The sequence below is a fragment of the Trichophyton verrucosum genome (assembly GCF_000151505.1).
Source record: "Trichophyton verrucosum HKI 0517 chromosome Unknown contig00349_1.f1.exp, whole genome shotgun sequence".
In the NCBI taxonomy this organism is placed as follows: Eukaryota; Fungi; Ascomycota; class Eurotiomycetes; order Onygenales; family Arthrodermataceae; genus Trichophyton; species Trichophyton verrucosum.
In genome coordinates, this window is record NW_003315413.1 from 1 (window position 1) to 20,080 (window position 20,080).

At 48.7% G+C, this 20,080-nt stretch overlaps 6 protein-coding genes across 6 annotated transcripts; 3 read left to right on the plus strand and 3 right to left on the minus strand.

The window, feature by feature from the left end:
- Positions 1 to 660: 660 nt before the first annotated feature.
- TRV_04445 (oxalate/formate antiporter, putative) lies at positions 661 to 2,384 on the minus strand (the record flags this gene model as incomplete). Its single annotated transcript, XM_003021393.1, has 2 exons — positions 661 to 823; positions 937 to 2,384. The coding sequence occupies 2 exons, from the start codon at positions 2,382 to 2,384 to the stop codon at positions 661 to 663; spliced, it is 1,611 nt and encodes a 536-aa protein (XP_003021439.1).
- A 3,756-nt stretch (positions 2,385 to 6,140) lies between these two features.
- Positions 6,141 to 8,399, plus strand: TRV_04446 (uncharacterized protein; the record flags this gene model as incomplete). Its single annotated transcript, XM_003021394.1, has 7 exons — positions 6,141 to 6,381; positions 6,559 to 6,631; positions 6,822 to 6,992; positions 7,075 to 7,224; positions 7,285 to 7,712; positions 7,771 to 7,893; positions 7,951 to 8,399. The coding sequence occupies 7 exons, from the start codon at positions 6,141 to 6,143 to the stop codon at positions 8,397 to 8,399; spliced, it is 1,635 nt and encodes a 544-aa protein (XP_003021440.1).
- Positions 8,400 to 9,350: 951 nt separating this feature from the next.
- On the minus strand, positions 9,351 to 11,570 carry TRV_04447 (uncharacterized protein; the record flags this gene model as incomplete). The annotated part of the gene is made up of 4 exons (XM_003021395.1): positions 9,351 to 10,572; positions 10,643 to 10,887; positions 10,960 to 11,004; positions 11,130 to 11,570. The coding sequence occupies 4 exons, from the start codon at positions 11,568 to 11,570 to the stop codon at positions 9,351 to 9,353; spliced, it is 1,953 nt and encodes a 650-aa protein (XP_003021441.1).
- A 1,676-nt stretch (positions 11,571 to 13,246) lies between these two features.
- TRV_04448 (uncharacterized protein) lies at positions 13,247 to 15,958 on the plus strand (the record flags this gene model as incomplete). The annotated part of the gene is made up of 1 exon (XM_003021396.1): positions 13,247 to 15,958. The coding sequence occupies one exon, from the start codon at positions 13,247 to 13,249 to the stop codon at positions 15,956 to 15,958; it is 2,712 nt and encodes a 903-aa protein (XP_003021442.1).
- Positions 15,959 to 16,362: 404 nt separating this feature from the next.
- On the minus strand, positions 16,363 to 16,749 carry TRV_04449 (uncharacterized protein; the record flags this gene model as incomplete). Its single annotated transcript, XM_003021397.1, has 1 exon — positions 16,363 to 16,749. One exon carries the CDS (start codon positions 16,747 to 16,749, stop codon positions 16,363 to 16,365), a length of 387 nt encoding a protein of 128 aa, XP_003021443.1.
- Positions 16,750 to 17,279: 530 nt separating this feature from the next.
- TRV_04450 (C6 transcription factor, putative) lies at positions 17,280 to 19,860 on the plus strand (the record flags this gene model as incomplete). Its single annotated transcript, XM_003021398.1, has 5 exons — positions 17,280 to 17,531; positions 17,649 to 18,505; positions 18,564 to 18,823; positions 18,873 to 19,436; positions 19,508 to 19,860. The coding sequence occupies 5 exons, from the start codon at positions 17,280 to 17,282 to the stop codon at positions 19,858 to 19,860; spliced, it is 2,286 nt and encodes a 761-aa protein (XP_003021444.1).
- Between the last annotated feature and the right edge of the window lie 220 nt (positions 19,861 to 20,080).

Sequence of the window (20,080 nt, forward strand, 5' to 3'; positions counted from 1 at the left end):
TCTCTCTCTCTCTCTCTCTCTTTTTCTTTTTCTTTTTGAAGAATACCCTAGTCTTGATATTAGACTACTTTCTTGCAGTAGTTGGATAGCCGTGAATAGCATGAAGACGGTCTAATAGGGCATAGATCCCTCTAGTCACTCTTTGCATATGGCTTTCTCGCTTTGTTTGCGCTAGGTCTCTCCCTTCATTGGGGGGCTTCAGAGACATATCTTGGTTCTTCAAAACTGATGGTAGGTATCTGCAGCTAAAGCCGCATGAATCTATCCCAGACGCATACCCGGTGATTAAGGCCTGGCCAACATGTATACTTCACAATAGTTCTCAGACATATACGAGAAAGAAGCGCAGGAGGTCTGAGTTGGCGCCATGTTATGAACAGAAGCGAGGGAATAGCCAATAATATCTTTTTTTGGTGCATGCCATGATAGTAAGACCTAGCTAATAGGAGTCGGAACAGGGACATTAAACAAGTTTATGGTATACCCGAGATTTGACAACGCCGAATAACGGACTCATGATCAATGTATAGCAACGTCCAATGACGTGGAAAGCAACCTGTAACCATGCTTTTATATTATTGTAGGTGCAATAAATGGTTCCTCTGTGATTCCCGGATTCCCAGAGGGCTACAACCCGAAAAGAAGGGTTTGGATATGGTATCAGTCTATTTTGAACGGGTTCCAGCCAACTCGAAGCACCCGAGCTGCAATGAAAAATACTAGTCCTCCAAAGTAACAGCAACTCGTCCAAGTAATGAGGCCCCAGTATTCACCGCCATTACGGGTTAAGATGGATCCTCCAATGGGGATACCGGTAAGACATCTGTGTGATATAATTAGATTCGTAAAGATAAAAAAAAAAAAAACAAACAAAACAGAGAACAATTGAACCGTTTGGGATAGACAAAACAGGAAGAGATGGAATCATATACGTACCCAAAGCTGACAACGGTGTATGCCGTGGCATAATAACGCCCATAATTCTCTGTCTTGCATGTCTGGCCCACACACACTGGCGTTAGACCAATGTTACTACCACTCGAGAAGCCGAAGATGAAAGCGAATGATACCGTCATCGCAGTGTTCCCATTGGCTGGAAGCCAAAGGCAAGACACAGAGAGCAGGCACATCAGGACAGTAACAATCATGGTATTGAACCGGCCCGTGTAATCGGATATGTATCCGGGGACCCAACGGCCGAAGAAGGATCCTACATTGAGGATGGCCAGAAGCTGGTAGGATAACCCCTTTGGCATGCCGTAATGAAGAGCATAGGAGGATATATATGTGAGAGGTACAAAGAGACCCCACTCTATGCAGAAAATACCGAGCGTGGTGCATGCAAATACTGGCTCCAGGAGAATACGGAGGTCAGGCATGATATTCTCCATGGTAGCACGCTGTCTGGGCAGTCGTGATTTGACTAACATCAAGCCAGCACCAAGACTAACAAAGCATATCAAGGCCAATACACGAGTAGACCAGGCGAATCCAATCTTGGTGAAGAGAGCATCTAGTACCAAGGGAAAGACAATACCTCCTACACTCCCTCCAGTTGCTGCTAGACCAGTTGCCCGGCCTCTAAGGCGAAAGAAATAGTGGCCAGGATTAGCCACTGCTGGTGTGAACACCATCGAAGTTCCAGCTGCACAGACAACACCAAAGACAACCATTATCTGCCAGTATTCAGTGCAAAATCCAAGAGCAATTAAGCTCCCAATGACAAGGGTCGAACCGACGAGGACAAGCCCCTTTGGGCCCTTTGCATCAAATATAGGGCCGATCTGAAGACCACCGAAGAAGATGAGGAAGGAAAAGACGCCAAAGATCCATGAGATGGTACTCTGATTGTAATCCTTGAGTTGGTTCTCACTCAAATAAGCCTGGAAGGTCCCTATGGTGTTAACCAATCCAAAGGAGCCGAAAAGGCAGAGAAAACACCCAAATACCACCAGGTATGCCTCCAGCCCACCCTCAGGATACACATTGCCATCTGGATCTGTTGACATACGAGAACCTAGCCGGGCGAGGTTCTCTGAATCCGCAGGCGGAGAAGGTTGTGACGATCGCGTACGGGACAGACAAACCGAGTTACCGTCCTGGTCCCTAGTTATGGCCTGGAATAGCAGTCCATTTCCTGCTAACGGAAGCGCCTTTTCGTCATAAAGGGGCTGTTCTCTTTCCCCCTCGTTAGCTGGGGCGTCCAGGTCTTGCCTCGCACCAGCGTCCTGTGACTTCTTCTCTGTTGCCGGAGCAGGGCCTTCTGAGTCACTCTCGCATCCTGCGCCAGCAGTCTGCTCTGGATGGCCTGGATGGCCAGTGTTGTGGTGTCCCTCCTGATGAGAATCTGCCCTCTCGGCAATCGGGTTGCTCTGAGATCTCATACTCCGGGTTGGACAAAACACCGCTCCTTTCACCAGACTCTGCCAAGGTGAATTATATTTATATATCCAACAGTTGAGAGTACCCGCGGGGGTGTCCCTATCGGTGATGACAGAAACGAAAGGAATATTCCCTTTCCGCCGAGCTCTTTTAGCAGTCAGTTGAATTTAGACGAGACGAAAGAAAAATATTCCGGGAGGCAAGAGTTGGTGGTTATCAGATCCATGGGAACCAACAACGGAGGTGGCCGCTTTAGCCGAGCGGTTTTTACTCCAGACATCGTGAGAAAAAAAAATAAGCATAAGGCCTGGAGGTGTTTGATAAGCATCGGGTGAGGGAGTGGACATTATTATCCTTCATTCGCCCATGGGCTTTGAACTTGTGGGTTTCGGCAGATGGGAGATGCTTGATCCTTGCTTCAACACACTTCTAACGAGCTCCTTAACATGCAGTTGGACATGTTAACTAACCGTCTGGGAGTTTCCACAGGGACTGATAGAGTCTGACCGCCAACCAGAATTATCGTCCTGTCACTTATCGTGGAATCCGTGAAAAGGGACACGAAAACCGCCCTCTGTAACAAGCTTCAAGGGAGACAAGTCGCTATGTCAGTGGTCCCGGCAGTGTCGTTGAAGTTCACGGTTGGCGATGGCGAGCTCGGTCCGTTGGTGGCTTGCAGCAGCCACGCGGAAGCGCCCTTTGTCGCTGTGGTTGCTTTTTCCTTGCTAAGATGCCATCGCAAGCTGGAGTTCTTAGCCAGTCGTACATGAACTCCCGGACGCTTCTTGAACTGAAAGCCTGGCGCTGAGATCGCTGAGAGCACAGGGTCGTCACCACGATAGCGAGCCTTCTCAGCGAATGAAATATATATCATGTGTGCTTGCTTGAAGAGACCTGCTCTGGAGCAAAGGTGCAAAAAGAAACCATGCCATCATGTTTCAAGACGACGAATTCAGCTAGCTTCGAGTTCGAGCACACGAGGCGTGTGCTGGTGATTCATTTCAGAGATTCCTTGAAACCCGATCCAATAGGGTTGCACTCTATCGGGTCCTGGTTATGTTTGTGTGTATCTGATCAGGCTGCACCGATTTTACTATCAGATAGGAGGAAAGGGGCAGGGAAAACGTCTGAGAACGTGGTGCTCTGTAAGTCTAGAGCATTAACTACTATCTCTTCGCGGAATTGAGCCTACTATGGTGTGAGAACACACATAACCTATCACCATAATCTGTCGTACCTGGCGCCGGTATTATTGAATATAGATAGGATATTGGACCTTGGGAGGCTTTTTGGACTACTAAGCAGGTTGTAACCCTGTTTGCGTCCGATCTTCCTCCCAGAGATTCCCAGTCCTTTGGATGCAATTGACTTCTATCAGTCCCGCGCTGATCAATGGGCTTCCCGAGGAATACCCCGTCTCTTGCAGGTAACTAGTTATATCATCTATATGTTTATCAACGGGATATACGAGGTTATATTTAGATAATATAAGTATTGTCATTTTGGCTCAAGAGTAACAATGAAAGTACTCCATACTTAGTATAAAGAAGGATACGAACGATCTTCACATATGAAGAAGGCCAATATAAAATAGCTGGCTTTGCTACGATGATTACCGTCCGTCCTACATCTGGTCAATCTCGTATTAACCATGGATTTCCAGAGGAAGCGTCAACTGGTTAGCCGTACCTACGGAGGACATAATAATCGAAAAATAAGAGTCCCTGTCCATCACGAGGAAATCACCAAAAAAGGCAACCCGTAATGCTTTGCTCCCACCATCCCTGGTATTAGTAGGCTGAACAGCAGACCAGATGGATGGGTGTATCGTGGCGCATCATCACACCCCTTCTTAACGGCGTCACGAGCACGCTGTCGATTCTCCCCCCATCAACTCTTGGGAAGATGTGACGGACCCTTCCGTACCACATGGGGCCACCGTAGCGATGGCTTCCTATTCCCCTCCAGGTTCGCTTGTGCTGCCCCTTGTACCTGACTTGACGTCATTATCAAAGCAGTTTTGAAGAGACTCGGTGAACGCAACTATATTTTGACCGAAGCTCCTCGGTGTTTGCCGCCGCCGGAGCGAGTGCAGAGATTTTTTTTTTGCCCTTAAAAAAATTCTTCTCCGGCTTCCCTTCCCTGGCTTAATGTCCGCATCCCCACCCGCGGTTTGCTGTAACTCCAAGGGCTGCATCCTTTTTATGCAGTGGCGCCTCGGCCATTGCTGCGGCACTTTTCATTGGTGGGAAGCCAATGTAACGTGACACTGTCCGAGTGACTTTTGGTATGACGTAATACAGTTGCTTAGCGCTCATTGGCAGGAAGTGGAACAAAGCTTTTTCCGAGTCCGAGCTCACGGATGCCAAGAAAGTCAAGGCGATGAAGGAAGCTTACTAAGCACTTTCCTTTGACGTCCAAGAAAAAGCAATATCAAAGTCAACAAGTACTCCGTAGAGACGAAGCAAACTCCATCTCCAGACAGAGAGAGGCAGCTATGCATCTGTGCAGACAGAATGAGCTCTAGCAAGACAGAGCGAAAAGAGGGAAATAAGAGTAAGGAATCTAATCATGGCTGAAGGCAGATGCAGACTACTTACTCCGGAGGCAGGGATGAGTCTTCCCTCTGAATGGATATATGGCTCAGGAAGAGATCGCCACTTCCTTGCACCCTCCGGACTCCGTACCTTAAGAATCAATAATAATAGAGAGGACCAGTTCTTTGGTTCAATTTATGACCAAAATTCAAAACTCCCCCCGTCTTGCTTACCCATCAGGGAAGAACCGAGCCTTCGTGATGAGGTTGCCTTCGCCCGGCCGCCTTTGCCCTTGTGTTCCTGCTCGACGGCCTGCAGCGATATAGGAAGCACCATCAAAATCACCCCAGCTCACACCCTGTCGGTCGGGGATCCATATACGAGCACTGCTCTCCCTACCCTATGACATAATAGTGAGAATGAAAACGGAGAGACGCACTAGCATCAAGAGAACTCCACCCCTTTCTCCCATGTCGAACTCCACCGCCTGCACAGCCAATCAGCTTGACAGGATCCGCCCATTTCAACCCGCTCTCGTGCTTTTCTGCCCATGGCTTCGCCCTGTTGCTTTTTTCGCCTCTTAATTTCAGCTTGGGTCTGAATCGTCTGATTCGTGAAACACGCAGATATATAACAACCGGCGTCACCATGCCTCTGCCTTTATAGAGGCCTTCCTTTCTCTCCCTCTCCCTCAAGTCCGACCATCTCTTTGGCTCACAAAATCCCCTGGACCGGTATACACAGCCGTCTTCACGTTTCGGAAGGCAGACGGTGCATACACGGCACCCGCCATTTTATTACAGCTACACGTGGAGGAGAAGCTCACCGACCAGCGGATATACAGCTTTTTATTATATTTTTGGAGATACAGTTAGCTGGATAACTACTCTTCAGAAATTCCTTTCCGTTCACTATTGGCCCCAATTGCCATTCTCAGCTGGCTCATCGTTCCACGTGCAATTATCATCACTCAAGTGCAAACTCATCGCCATTTCTCGGAATATCTTCCCGCAATCCCATCGCATCGACGGCCCGGTTCTAGCTATAGCAGCCCAGACGCAGCCTCTTTGTGAAATTCACCAGTTCCCAGTAGCCATATACTGTACTGACGAAAGCACCAACAAACCCATATCCCACGTCGATAAGTCCCATTACCGTGCCCAAACGCAAAGCTCAACAGTTTTCCCATCTGGCCCAAAGCAACAGTAATCACCACTCACCATGCCGTTTGTGAACCCGTTTGCGAAGGAGCAAAAGTCCTTCCCTGGAGTCCTAATACCACTGTCCGGTGGCTCGCCAACAAGTAAAATTCCAGCGAAAAAGAAATCCGTAGGTGGCACCTTTGACGAAGAGGGTGCCGCCAGCCCCCCACCGGAATATGAGACCGAATTAACCCTCGAGGCTCTGAGAGCTGAGGTTGAGGCTGCTGTTGTCTCCACCGGCCAGGACACTGCATACGATAGTACGTTCTAACTATTTTGAGATTTCCCTTAACCCTTTTTTGCTGTACAGGCTAGACGAAAGAAACATCAAATTCGTCTAGCTTGGTCAAACCAGTAGATTATATACTACTGTATTCAAAGAACTAAGTCTAATCAATATGTCCTTTTAGGAAAATCTATGGTCATTAATAGAGCAGTTCAAGATATTGGAATGGGCCGCTATCAATGGCAATTATTTGTCCTGTGCGGATTTGGCTGGTTTGCAGACAAGTATGTTCTTTTCTGAGTCGCTTATAACCTAATTTTATGCCGATATAAGCTAATATGGTACTATTTACAGTTTATGGCTTCAAGTAAGCAACTACATGCTGTCATGCATTTAGTGAAAATGCTGGTTAACAGGTTCCATTTAGGGTGTTGCCCTTACATTGCCGAAACTCTCCCTCGAATTTGGTGTTAGCGAATCTCATGTTCGATTCACCACTTGTGCTCTGTTCATTGGCCTTTGCCTTGGATCCATCATCTGGGGAACCGCTTCCGACATCATTGGACGTCGCCTTGCTTTCAATATGACTCTCTTCCTATGCGGCGTTTTTGGAATTGCAGTTGGCGGTAGCCCAACTTGGATCGGGTATGTATAACCTTCAGGACTTAATTGCATCTGACAAATGATCCACATGAAGTTCCCCTTGCTAAACTTACTTTGTTTCTAGTGTCTGCGCTATGTTTGCATGTCTCGGTTTGGGTGTAGGTGGAAATCTACCTGTTGATGGTGCTCTGTTCCTTGAATTTCTCCCCTTCGCGTCTGGAAACCTCCTGACTATGCTCAGTGTATGGTGGCCTGTTGGCCAATTGGTTGCCAGGTAAGCAGCGGAATCCCCTCCATGTATATCATTCCTCACCCTAATTCTGTTTCCCTACAGTCTTATCGCATGGGGCCTTGTACCAAAGTATACTTGTGCTGAAGGTCTACCTTCCTGCCACCTTGCGCCTGCTCCATGCTGTGCAAAGGAAGACAATATGGGATGGCGATACTTGACTTATATCCTTGGCGTCCTTACGTTCCTTATGTTCTTGTCTCGTTTCTTCCTATTCCACCTCTTTGAATCCCCCAAATTCCTTCTCTCTCGTGGACGTCAGGAAGACACTGTTGCCGCCGTACACGGAATTGCGTATAAAAACGGAGCAAAAACTTGGCTTACCGTGGATATCCTCAATGAAGTTGGAGGACATCCAGATGAAGTACAAAGCCAGAAGCTAAGCACTGCCGAGATCATCAAGAGACAGCTGAACAAATTCTCTGGAGAACGTATCTCCCCGCTCTTCGCAACCAAGAGCCTTGGGTTTACTAGTAAGTATTTTCATCGCCCTATATTCAAGAGATAGTTGGAAGCTGATAATTCCTATAGCTGTCCTTCTGTGGTTTTGCTGGGCAACTATTGGAATGGGCTACCCTCTTTTCAATGCTTTCTTGCCACAATATCTTTCTCAGGGTGGTGGTGACAAATATCCACCCCCAACTACTTATACCGGTATGTTTGCTACCATATTTACTTGACTCTTCCTATGGCTAATAAAATATAAAACAGTATACCGTGACTATGCCATTACTTCCATTGTTGGTGTTCCTGGCTCCCTGATTGCCTGCTACACCGTCGACATCCCTTATATTGGACGTAAGGGTACTATGGCCATTTCTACCATGATCACAGGAGTTATCCTTTTCTGCTTCACGATATCTCCTGACCCCAAAGTTCGTCTGGCATGCACCTGTCTCGAGGCCTTCTTCCAAAATATCATGTACGGCGTTTTATACGCCTACACCCCTGAGGTTTTCCCAGCACCCAATCGTGGTACCGGAACTGGTATCGCCAGTTGCCTTAACCGTATCTGCGGGCTACTGGCACCGATTGTTGCCATCTACGGTGGTGATGCAAACCCTAAGGCGCCTGTGTATGCATCTGGCGGCCTCATGTTGGCTGCATTTGTTGCTATGGTACTCCTTCCGATTGAGACTAGAGGCAAAGCATCTCTCTGAAGAAACTATGGCTGAGTGTCATTATCTGGATGATTATATTGTTGTTCTTCGTAGGGGAAGTATAGAGCGAGAATAGAAGAGGGCGAAGGAATGTGTCAGACAGAAAGTCTGGTTGCAGGCATCGCGAGCGAAACGATTTGTCTTTACGGTTCATGTTTATGTTCATGTCTTTGCTTACTATACCCAGTTGGAAGGTAGCTCGTTTACTTTTTTATGAATAGAAAAACGAATTTATTTATCTCCTTTCTCATCTAAATCACATACATGATCTAACGTCTTCTAAATTGTATCTGTCTTTACTCAATCGCATACTTCGCTCTTCTTCTACACCTTATTTCAGTTATGTCGAAGTCTCGAATACGCATAATAAGCGTAACTAAGTCACCCCATGTACGTACATACCCTCAATCCATAGATAGGCTGCACCGCCGAGACCTCGATATTGTGATTTATCAAATCAAATGCAACCCAAAAATAAGGAAGCCCTTCGAATTTTACTCCAACGCGCCCCTATCTATTATCCCGGCGTGGGAAAAAAACAAAAACAAAACAAAACGAAAAAAATACAGCAACTTGGGTAAGAGTACAAACAGTCTGTATAAACATTTCCTACTCCTTCCAAGCAAAAGGCAGAGTAGGAGTGATGGTATGGTTATGGAAAAAGCCATATCAATTGTATGTACGGAATATTTCAATGTCTAGTGCTGGGAAGGTTCAGTTAGGTTTGGGGTTGTAATTAAATGAATCCATAACATAACATGACATGACATCACAGAAAAATCAAAGTGAAATTGGGCATTAAAAGAAATCATTGCTGGGCATGCACACATAAGAAAAAATAGAGGGCGGCCGAGGAGCCTGCAAGATGCAGGGTAGGGAATCGAGTGATGAGAGTGAGGTGGGAGACTTGGGGGATGGGGTAGCTCTTATTTGGATGAGGGCTAATGTGAATCAAGACACGGGTTGTCCAGCCATCCTCCTTCCTCTCCTTCCTAGTAATGTGGCATTATCTAGGCTGAGTTCGAATGGCTGTTGTGCTGACCGAGCTGCGTTTTCTCTGGCAGCAGCTGCTACAGCTGCGCTGTGTTGGCCATAGCCGCCTTGCTGATATTGTTGACGGCCTCGTTGTTGTTGTTGCTGTTGCTGCCTGGCAGCAGTTGCGCCGGCCGCACGACGGGCTTGAGCAGCTGCGCTCATTTGCTGTGATTGTTGACTTGTACTGATATTGGTACCACGTAATTTGCTCTCAACAGCAGCTACGTCAGGGTTATATCCGGTAGGTTGTTGCCGCTGTTGACCTCCCTGAGCTCTGTTGTAAGGCATGGTTGGGACGGGGTTACCTCCATGGTCATAATAACCGTGTAATTCAGAGATATCACCGCTATACTCTTGTTGCTCGGCAGGTTCGACTTCACTAAGGGGATCGAGAGCCGCGCCTCGGTATCCGACTTTGAAACCAGCTTTGCGGCGTTTGGCCTCTTCCTCTTGTCTGTGAACAGCGTAGCCGACATCAAAGACCTCGCGTAGGTTCATAGCCCCGGGGGAGCGGAAGTCAGCGCGACGAGCATTGGGATCAATACCGGCAAGTGGCGCTTCAAGGATCTTGTTATGGGAAACGAGAGGGGTGGCAAGTGGAGGGGCATCATCAGCGGCAGTGGTCTCTTCGTCTGTCTCTCTAATCCAGGGGTGTGCAAGGAACTCTTTAATGGTATAACGTTTGTCAGGGTCAACGGTGAGGAGATGTGAAACCAAGTCCTGCGCAGATTTAGATATGTCGTCCCACCAAGGGGAGAGGAAGGTGTATTGTCCGCGCGCAACCTTCTCTGTCAGTGCTTGGATGGATTCGTCATAAAAGGGCGGGAAACCACATAGCAGAGTGTAGAGAACACATCCTAACGCCCACATGTCAACCGATTTAGAGTAGCGCTCATCTTTGACAATTTCTGGGGCGGTATAGCCGACAGTACCGCAGGGGGTCATGGTTTCGCTATCCCAGATGACCTTTGAAAGGCCAAAGTCTGCAACTTTGATCACTCCGATGCCGCCGGACCCAACTCCAGGAACAAATTCACCTTCGTCAACCTTGTCTTCGTCACCTGGGGCTGGTGGCTTGGGATTTTTGGTGGGAGTAAATGGTGCTGGATAGAAAAGCAAGTTTTCTGGTTTTATGTCACTTCAAAAAAGATCAGTCATTGCATAAACAAGTAGTGCAGATTATACGGGGCGGAAATGTTAGATCTAACCGATGAACAACACCAGATTCCTCGTGCAAATACTCTATTGCCTTTGCCACCTGTACGATAACATGGCGGGCTAGTTTTTCACTGAAATAGGTCAAACGAACGATCTGGTGGAACAACTCCCCCCCGGGACATAGCTCGAGGACGATGTAGTAGAATTGGGGTGATTCCGAAAATTCTATCAGTTTGACTATGTTTGGATGGTCAAGTTGGCGCATTATTTGAACTTCTTTCAGTATACTCGCACGCTAAGAGTAGTGTTAGAATAACTAGATCGATGGTATGCAGTGGTCTGACGATATATGGAAGGGTGTTCTCACCTCCACCTGCTTCTTCTTGATGCTCGGGTGAAGGTGATCAATGCCCTAAGAGGAGACCCCCAAAGGCACACCGGTTGGCAAAGAACGAAGAGAAAAAAAAATGTTTACGGGAGCTAGTGTAATGGGATTGGGTATTTTGCCTGACTAGTAGCGCGGCATCCCGGACATACCTGTTTGGAGCTCATCTCAAATTTCCTGACGACCTTGATAGCAACTTCCCCTGATTGTCCAGACTTGTATCGCGCGCGGTAGACGTTGCTGAAGGCGCCATCACCCATCTTCTCAACGAGAACATATCGTTCTAGGCCGGGGTAGGTGGGCAGCTTGGAACGGTTGAGCTTCTCCTCCGCAATAATCTGCTCGATCTCCTGCTCATGGGCTCTGGCCTGGTTCTTCGTAGTGGTGGCCGATGCGGCCTTATTCGAGCGTTGATGTTGATCGATAGCATCAAGGGTGCCAGTGGCCATGCCGGGCTGATACTGCGGCTGCTGTTTCCGTTGGGATTCTGCGTGGACGGCTGTGACGTTGGTGGTAGGCTCACCATGGGCAACAGACATACGGGCCTGTTTCCCATGGCGGATGAAGTTCTTGAGGTTTTGTATTGTACTCATGACGACAGGATGTGCTTTTTCTTTTCTTTTTTATTATTATTGTCGTCCCCTTGAGATGTGAGCGCAGACAAGGGGGGAGGGCTGATGATGGGGGAGGGGCGGGTAGTACGGCGCGGCTGCTACAGCCAGGCCTCTTGTTTTTTTTTTTTTTTTTTTCTTCTTCTTCTTTCTTTGGGGGGGTAAAGTGGAGGGCAGCAAAGGAAAGAAAAGGCCGGTCTGGGATGCTGAGAGTTGCCTGGCCCTTGTGACAGTTCCGTGTCTCTCGAGTGACTGTTACTGACTGTCTGGCTGATGATCTCCTGTGACTCCGATGCAGACGGGAGATAAGCGAGTGACGGGGCGAGGAGCCTATTGTTTTATAAGGAGAGGGAAAGGCCAGCAGGAGGAGTGAGATCTGGGATGTTGACGTCAGTTAAGTGGACACTTTGATACTTGAGTTGCTTAGTGCGCAGGGCATGGAAGGACGAGGAGGGCCCTGTAGCTTCTCCGTGGCCTCTCTCGGGTTTCTCAGTCGCCTCGGTCACTGGGTTGCTCGCCGCAGCGCTTGCAGAGACAGCCGGCCTTGGTCTATCGCGTCCTCACCGTCGCCGTCCTTCTTCCTTGTCTTCTTCTTCTTCGTCGTCACTATTATTATTCTGTGCTTTTTGTTGCTTTTTCTCGTCTTTCTTGTGGCTTGACGTCCTTTATTTCCCATTTCGGACGATAATCACGTGAAAATAGCTTTGTCTTAGTAATAGAGTGGCTGAGATAATAAATTTGATGACTAAGTAGTATGACTAATCAGGTACAAATTCCCACCCCCGAAAGGGCAACTTACGACTTCAACCCATTCAACGTCAGGTGTGAAACGACGATCAGCCGAACAGGGAGACGAGAGCTAGAAGCAAGGACAAATAGAGGCCGGAGACGAAAGCGACAGAAAAGCAGCTGTAGGATATACAAAAAGCAAGGTCACGGAGCAGCCACAGATACAGGAGAACCCGGTGACACGGCATAACCAGGAAAGATAAGCAGCAAGGAGAGAGAGGGTGGCTAACATCACTGTTTGCTTTTGCCCGTCCATACTCTCGCTCTCTAGAAGCCAGACACGATGTATTAGTTCATCAGCAGAACTTGGAACACGTTGACCAGCCCTGAATACACGAAGACGCGAGGTTGAAGGCTGGAGAGACGACCGGAGAAGAGGGGACCCGCGGGTGCTTATCTTGAGACAGTGCATATATACTGGTGCCAGGGTTGCAGCTCTCCCTTGAGCGCGCACTTGTCTGTTCTCGTTTCAAGCCGGATCGCATGTCCTGTCACTCGCTATTCGATATCTCACCTCGTTATCTTCCGTTTCTCACCTAGACAACACGGCTTACTTGGTACCAGTCACTCCTTAGGTGCCATTCCACCCGCTCATTCAGTATCACCACTCATCCAGCACATTGACAGCGCTACCTTCAACATTATCGAAAAATTGCCGTTCATTGGTCCGCCCTCCTGGTGAACTCTCCGTGTTTCCGAAAGCATAGCATACCATAGCACGTCGGTGTGCTGGTGAGCCTGTTCTGAACGTCTCTGCTCCGTGATGAAACGGAACCTCCACGTCCCCTACTCGGCTCGAACCTGACAACGATAAAACCGTGTTATGTTCTTTGGGGATATTTGAAGTAAAGATATTGTCCCCTGGGATAATGGCGGCCGCAATCGACATTGTCCAGAGACGTGAGGGCAGAGACAAACCTCTTTTGAAATCTCACAAAGTCTTACCGCGACGACGGGATCTTGTCAGCGCATATTCTCCTGCGTGCGCTGATAATGATACCGGTGGTGACATAAATAATGGGCCCGCGTACCCTCCTACACGTACACTTCCCCTAACTCCACCCGTCATCACCCTTGAAGACCAGAAACCCCTTGAGATTTCACACGACCAAGATGCTGAAACTCATCTCGACCCGCAAAATACCATAACACCTTCAAACGGAGTAAAACCGCTCACTCCAGATATTACCCCTCCTCGCATCGTCTCTCGCTCTAAGAAACGAGACGGGCAGAGCCAGCGTTTCCCGTCTGCATCTTCAAGAACGACCTCCTTTGCGACAGCCAAAGAATCCTTATCCTCTGATGAGGAGACTGAGAGGTCCAAACCCACTTCTCTGTTACCCAGTAAACATGGACCGTCACTCTCCTGGCGCAATACAGCTGTTAGTCATACAACCACTGATGAGGCCCATCATGACAAAGATGTGCAGAAGCCTAAGCAAGACCGCCAGCTGTTCGATACAAACGAATTACAAGTACGAAAACGTGGCGAAAAAAGAAGCTCATCCGGCTTAGGCCATACTCAGTCTTCTCATCAAGAGTATTCCCTTTCTCGTATTCATCATGGAAGCCTCCGGGGACGAACCCGGAACGAGAATAGCAGTGGCCCATCCAACTCAGTTGAAGCCTTTGCCGCCAGCACCGGCTGGCGAAGTGAAGGTGACATGGAGAACAATAACTCAGGGCACGTACGCTGTATTTCAACCGCATCAACCACCACCATTGAAGCCATTGTGATCGATTCTCCGCCGCAGAAGAAAAGGACACTTCGACATACTGAGAAGAATGACTCCCTTCGATCCGTCAGCACGCCAACCCCCAGCACACCATCTGTGACCAAGCCGTTGCAGTCGCTGCCCTTGTCACAACCACGTCTGACTCACAAACGAACTCGGATCACAGATGAAAATCGCTGGAGCATTGCATCTGACATGTCAGGAACTACAACCAGTACAGCCATAACTTTCACTAAACCCAGGAAAGTCGAGGATGTCATTCGTGTGGTTGTTATCCCTCAGCGTCGGTCATCGCTGAAGACCACCGCACCACCTAGACCGGTCTTGCGCTCATTGCCTCCGAATCACCGCAGACCTTCTACCGCGCCAGATTCGGCTCCAGAGTCATCCCAAAGTTCACGCAGACATAGGCGCACCATGTCCGAGTCCCTACCCTCCACGTCTAGTGTGCCTAATGCTTTTAAACCAAAAATTCCCACGCGACGGTCTTCTCTGTCTGCTCCCACGAGCAGAAATACCTCCCGAGCAGGCTCGATGTCAGGTAATAGCTCTCGCATGCTTGTTACAGCTGTTGGTTCTGAAAATAAAGCTGTTCTCGACTCTAAGGCTCTGCCACAACCCCCTTCGGAGTTTATTAACCCACAGACTCAAAACCTAGGGTCCGAAGGTACAGGAGTCTTGTCGGATCTCATCCCAAAGCCGCTTCGTCTGTCTACGACTTCTATGCCCACACCACAAATAGTTCTTCCCCCAGATTCACCTGTTCGTGATCATGAGGATTCCACCCGCCAGCCAACTCCACCAGCTGGATCTTCAACTCAATTTCAGCGTTCTATTGAGTCGTTATCGTGCTCTCCTGGGCCTGTAGAAATAAGCCAGGCAACAGCAGTTCCTTTTTTTGCCCATAATAACAAATCTCTACTGGTTGTTGAACATCCACTTTGTGAAGCTCGACCCAGACCACCCATGATTTCTCTAGATCATGTTGAATCCCCCCTTAGATACCCTCGTGCTGCGCCCAAACCCCCGGGTTCAGATCCGCAAGATGTCCCATTGATCCCACTAAAGCGTGCAAACACAGTGCCGTCAAGGCCCCGGCCCCCACTTCCAATGCAAACGGATAGTAGTAGCGGTACTGGCGGTGGGATTGCCCGTCGTCTCAGCTTGGCTCGTCGGAGATTTAGTTCCTCCAATCGTGCATCGACTGCAGATTCCATACCTGCTACTGATGCTGCAAAAGATATTAGAAGCACGACACATCGTGTACGCAACAGGATGGCGGGCAAGAAGCTGGATAGCAAGAAGCATCCGTTTTGGCGTCCGTATGGATTCTGGCAAGACTACGACGACGAAGGCATCTCCAGTAGACGCGGTAGTCTTAAATCCAGTATATTCATCCCCAAAACAACGACCACGATAACCGCCGGAAACGACTTGGATTCCAATGGATACGAGAGCGGACAGTATGTTAGCAACACACTTGGTATTCCTCACAACCGCACGCCATTCCAAGGCCCTATCTCCATGATCCGGCGTGTCTCGCAGCGTTCCCGGTTTCGGTCTAAGCCTAGTCGTGTTATTAAATCTCCATCCAGCAAAACAAGCCTGTCCTTAGTCTCCGAATATCGTCAAGGGAAACGTGTACGCTCCTTCCGTCCTTTGCATGAAGTGCAGGACTGGATCGCCCGTACTCGCCAACGACGTGAACAAGAGAAACTTGAGGCTCGCCGAGAGAAGCTCCGCCGAGCTATCGGAGGGAACGTTATTGTCGACTACACTAGCGTCGCCTCCACAATGGACCCGGAGAGTGTCTTTTCTCCGTCTCGAAGGGAGAGAATTGAATAAACCCTTGCGTCACCCACGAAACTAGTTATGCCAGCTGAACGAATTATGATACCACGAATGAATTGTAAAAAGTAAGATGAGATTGCCGGTGCCAACACCATTTTATTACCAACATATGCTTTACGATGATACATTTCATGCTTTGATAATGACAGCGCGGATGTTCGATCTCCTTCACTTGCATTATGATGATGATTGATGACGATGATGATGATGATTTTATTTTGATCCTGATCTTCCCCTCCCACCTTTTTTAATGTCTATATGTATCGCTTTGCTTTCAGTGTTACAAGGAAGCCTCTCCCATTTCCCCTGAGTTCGAGGTTTATGTTTCTTCTGCTTCTTCTCTTTCCCATACACGTAATATTTAAATACTGGAATTGAAATCTTAATAGAGCTCTTTATCACTCGTTATTCTGTCCTTTAGAGTGTGTTGCAGGACTGAGCTTGGATCCCCGTAGCTTCAGCATACGATCTCGCAGATCCGGGTCAAGAAACGGTTGAGGGGCCTGAGAGGCATCGAACTCCGTAGTCAACGTTTCTTCGTCAGCTTTTAATGTCGATCTGGTCGAGGTAGAGGTAGAGAGCATCTGGATATCCGCTGGCCGTCGTGATGGATGAAGACAGCGGGCTGTCGAGCGTTTCTTGAGTGCAACGGGTTTTCCCTTGGACACCACCATCTTTTCGTCTGCACAGGAGTCCTCTTCCGCTTCTCGGCTCTTCGCCGTCGCTGTGATGTTGGCCGTTTCTCCCTCGTCCCAAGCTTGACCTTCACCTCTCACGTCGTGCATCTCGGTAGTTAACCAGTTAATCAGTTAACCAGTCAACCAGTCGGCCAAAACTACTAACTCGTTAACTAACTACTTAACAGTTATGCAAAAAATGCCCGTAGGTCGAGTCATGTGACTGGCAGCAAATCCCATCGACAAAGACGAGTTCGACTCATCCAGCGAGACAAACGCTTCACCACCGAGCAAAAGCACTCTGGCAGCCTCTTAAACTGCGCCTATTTACAAGCAACCGAGCCTGTGTCGCCCGCTGCCCTGCCATTGCCCGACCGCTACGCCGCTGTCCCACACACTCTCGCCCCGTCTTCAACGCCTTGTACTCACCCGCATTCCCACGGCGAAATCGAGAAACAAAACCTAAAGAAAAAGAAGCAAAAAGCCTGCGCGGCCGCGGATTAAACCGGCAGGCCTGGAGGGTTCTTGTTGACTAGGGTGAAGGGATATGGTGATAGCGGTTTCGGAGGCAGCTCCCCCAGCAGCGCATCCACAGCTAGTTTGACACAGCAAGATACCTGGAGCAGTGAGTGGGGGTGATGTCGCCAGGTGGTGGACTGCGCTCCCGTGCTGCAGAGAGAACAAAGAGTAACAGCGGAGACGAGGGAGACAGCGACGACGGTAGGGCTAGGAGAACGTCGCTGAAAGGCCTAAGCGGTGGGAGACAGAAGAGGTCTGCGCCTGGTGGTGCGCAGAGCAGCTCGCCGCAGAGTGCGACTGGAGATGGCGACGAAGACGAGAAGCGGAGGCACCCGGTGAAGAGAGCTTGTAATGAGTGTCGTCAGCAGAAGGTGAGCACTCTGTGTATGTATAAGTTATAATTCAGCACTGACAAGTCTGTCACGTAGCTTCGCTGTGATGTTGTTCAGGACCCTTTTACGACCTGCACTCGCTGCCACCGGCTAAAGCTGCCATGTAAGATCGAAGCGAACTTCAGACGGATTGGCAAACGCAGCCGTAATGCGGAAATGGAGCGGGAAATTATAGAATTGCGAAGACAGGTTGTCAATGCCAATGCCAATGTGCAGTTCCTGGCCCAGCAGCAGCAGCAGCAGCAGCAGCAGCAGCACCATCTGAACATGTCCGCACCTGGTCATCTTCCGGTACCATCTTCCATGCCTTACAACCCATCCACGAGCTCGATGCGCCCTCAACAAGCAGACCAGGCCTCGGCTGACTACATGAAACCACACGAAGCCGTTGCATCATTGTTAGATCTCAAGTCCGGTGGTGACTATCTGCGAAGCCCACCTGGCAATATCATAGACGTGAAACGACTGGAAGATGTGACAATCCCTTTAGATCGGACCGCAGAGCTTTTCACCAGATTTTTTACATACTATCACCCTTTTCTTCCATTGCTTGAGGCTCAAAAGAGCCCGGACGAATATTATGATACGTCTCCTCTCCTTTTTTGGACCATCCTCGGAGTTGCCTCCCGCAGGTATCAGACAGATTCATCTCTTCTGAATGCTTTGTCCGGTCCCGTTTTGCGGTTGGTATGGAGCACACTTGCAGACGTCCCACAGAGCTATCATGTTGTCAAGGCTTTAGCATTGCTTTGCACCTGGCCGTTTCCTACTAGTAGTACGTCCACGGACCCTACTTTCATGCTCTGTGGCATGATGCAGCAAATAGCACTCCAAATAGGCCTACATAGGCCGTCTCATGCACAGGACTTCTCCAAATATAGGGTGGAGTTGAGAGAGGGTGAGCTAAATGATAGGGTGAGGACGTGGGCATTTTGTAATATTGTTGCTCAACGGTATGTTACTAACCAATATCTCCCCATATCTTGGCTCTATGCTAACAATTGCTTCTAGAGTTGCAACTGGCTATGGACAGCCATCGTCGACACTGTTTGACTGTACCCTTTCTTCGAAGGAGGCGGATCTACGACTCCCTCCTGAGGTTAGAGTGCGGCTACAGATTGAAAAGTTCTGTGATAAAATATCAAAAACATTGTACACAAACCATCGTGACCCAGTAGGTGTATTAAGCGACAAGGAGCGAAACGTCATGGCATCAGTGCTGTTCAAAGATTTTGAAGACTTGGAGGGTCAGGTCCGAACAGAGACAAATTGTATGCTCCCACCCCTTCACATATGCGCTACAGAGCTAACAGGTAATAGCCATAACGAATGTCTATTTACGAGCCGCTGGCCTACATCTACATCTCTCCATTTTCTTTGAGAACCCGAGCACCAAGGACTACCGCCAAGGCCTATCAGCTCTATACCTTGCAACAACTGCCTTTCTTGAGGCGGCCTTTGGCCTTGAAACCTCCACAGGGCCGGTCCTATCCTATTGCTCTAACTACATTTACCAGATGACCCTTGCTGCAGGATTCAGCCTTTTCAAGCTGTGCAACAGCTTTTTCGCTGTCCATATTGATATGAGCTACACGAAATCTCTTTTTAGTCGCACTATATCAGCCCTTCGCCACATATCCGTGATGAACAACGATCTTCCGCAACGATTAGCTGAAGTTCTTGCTCAAATGTGGCGAATGAACGGTGTTGGCAGCCGAAATAATCAACAGCCTCAGGACCAAAGGCATCAGGGAGAAACTAACCCATCGGATACGGGAGACTCACTTATGCTAAAGGTTCGCTGTAGAATGAGCATGTCACTTGTTTTCGACTCCGTTTGGCGATGGCGAGAGGATTTCCAAGCCAGAGGAAGGAATTTTGAAGGTAAGACGCCCGCTATCCCGATATCTTTGTCCATCTTCGATTCTGTACACAGAATTAACTGTCTACAACAGCGTATCTCAAAAACCCAACAAATCCAGACTCTGGAGCTGACTCCTCAGCCTCGTGTTCCTCCACCGCTGCCATCCGAACGTCAACATCCACGCCTGCACCACCTGCGCCAGAAGGCGTAAGTGCAGTCTCGGCAGCTGATCCCACCCTTACCTCCCCAGCTTTGACGGCTGGTCCTGTAACTACGGGCCCTAGCTCTCCCCCGGGTCCAGCACTGGGAGGCTTCAACTCGTCCTCCCTTTCCAGTGCTTTCCTAGAAACAAATTATGAAGTGTTCGACCCTTTAAATTGGATGCTTGACGGCCTTGTAGACTTTCCTTACTTATATCCTGGTGTTCAGGGCCTGGAGGTGTAGGTAGGGAAAACATCCATTTACCCAGGGGCTGCTACTGTTTTCTTAATTCCCTTTATTTTTTATAGGGAAGTTTATTTCATCTGTACATGATACCAACGTACGCGGGACACATTTTCGGCCGGATTTTGAGCCCTTTGCTTCTATTGGGAGTTTTCACGATAATGGGAAATATGAAGCTTTTTGCTTACGACGGAGAGAAGTACATACTAGCTTCTGAATT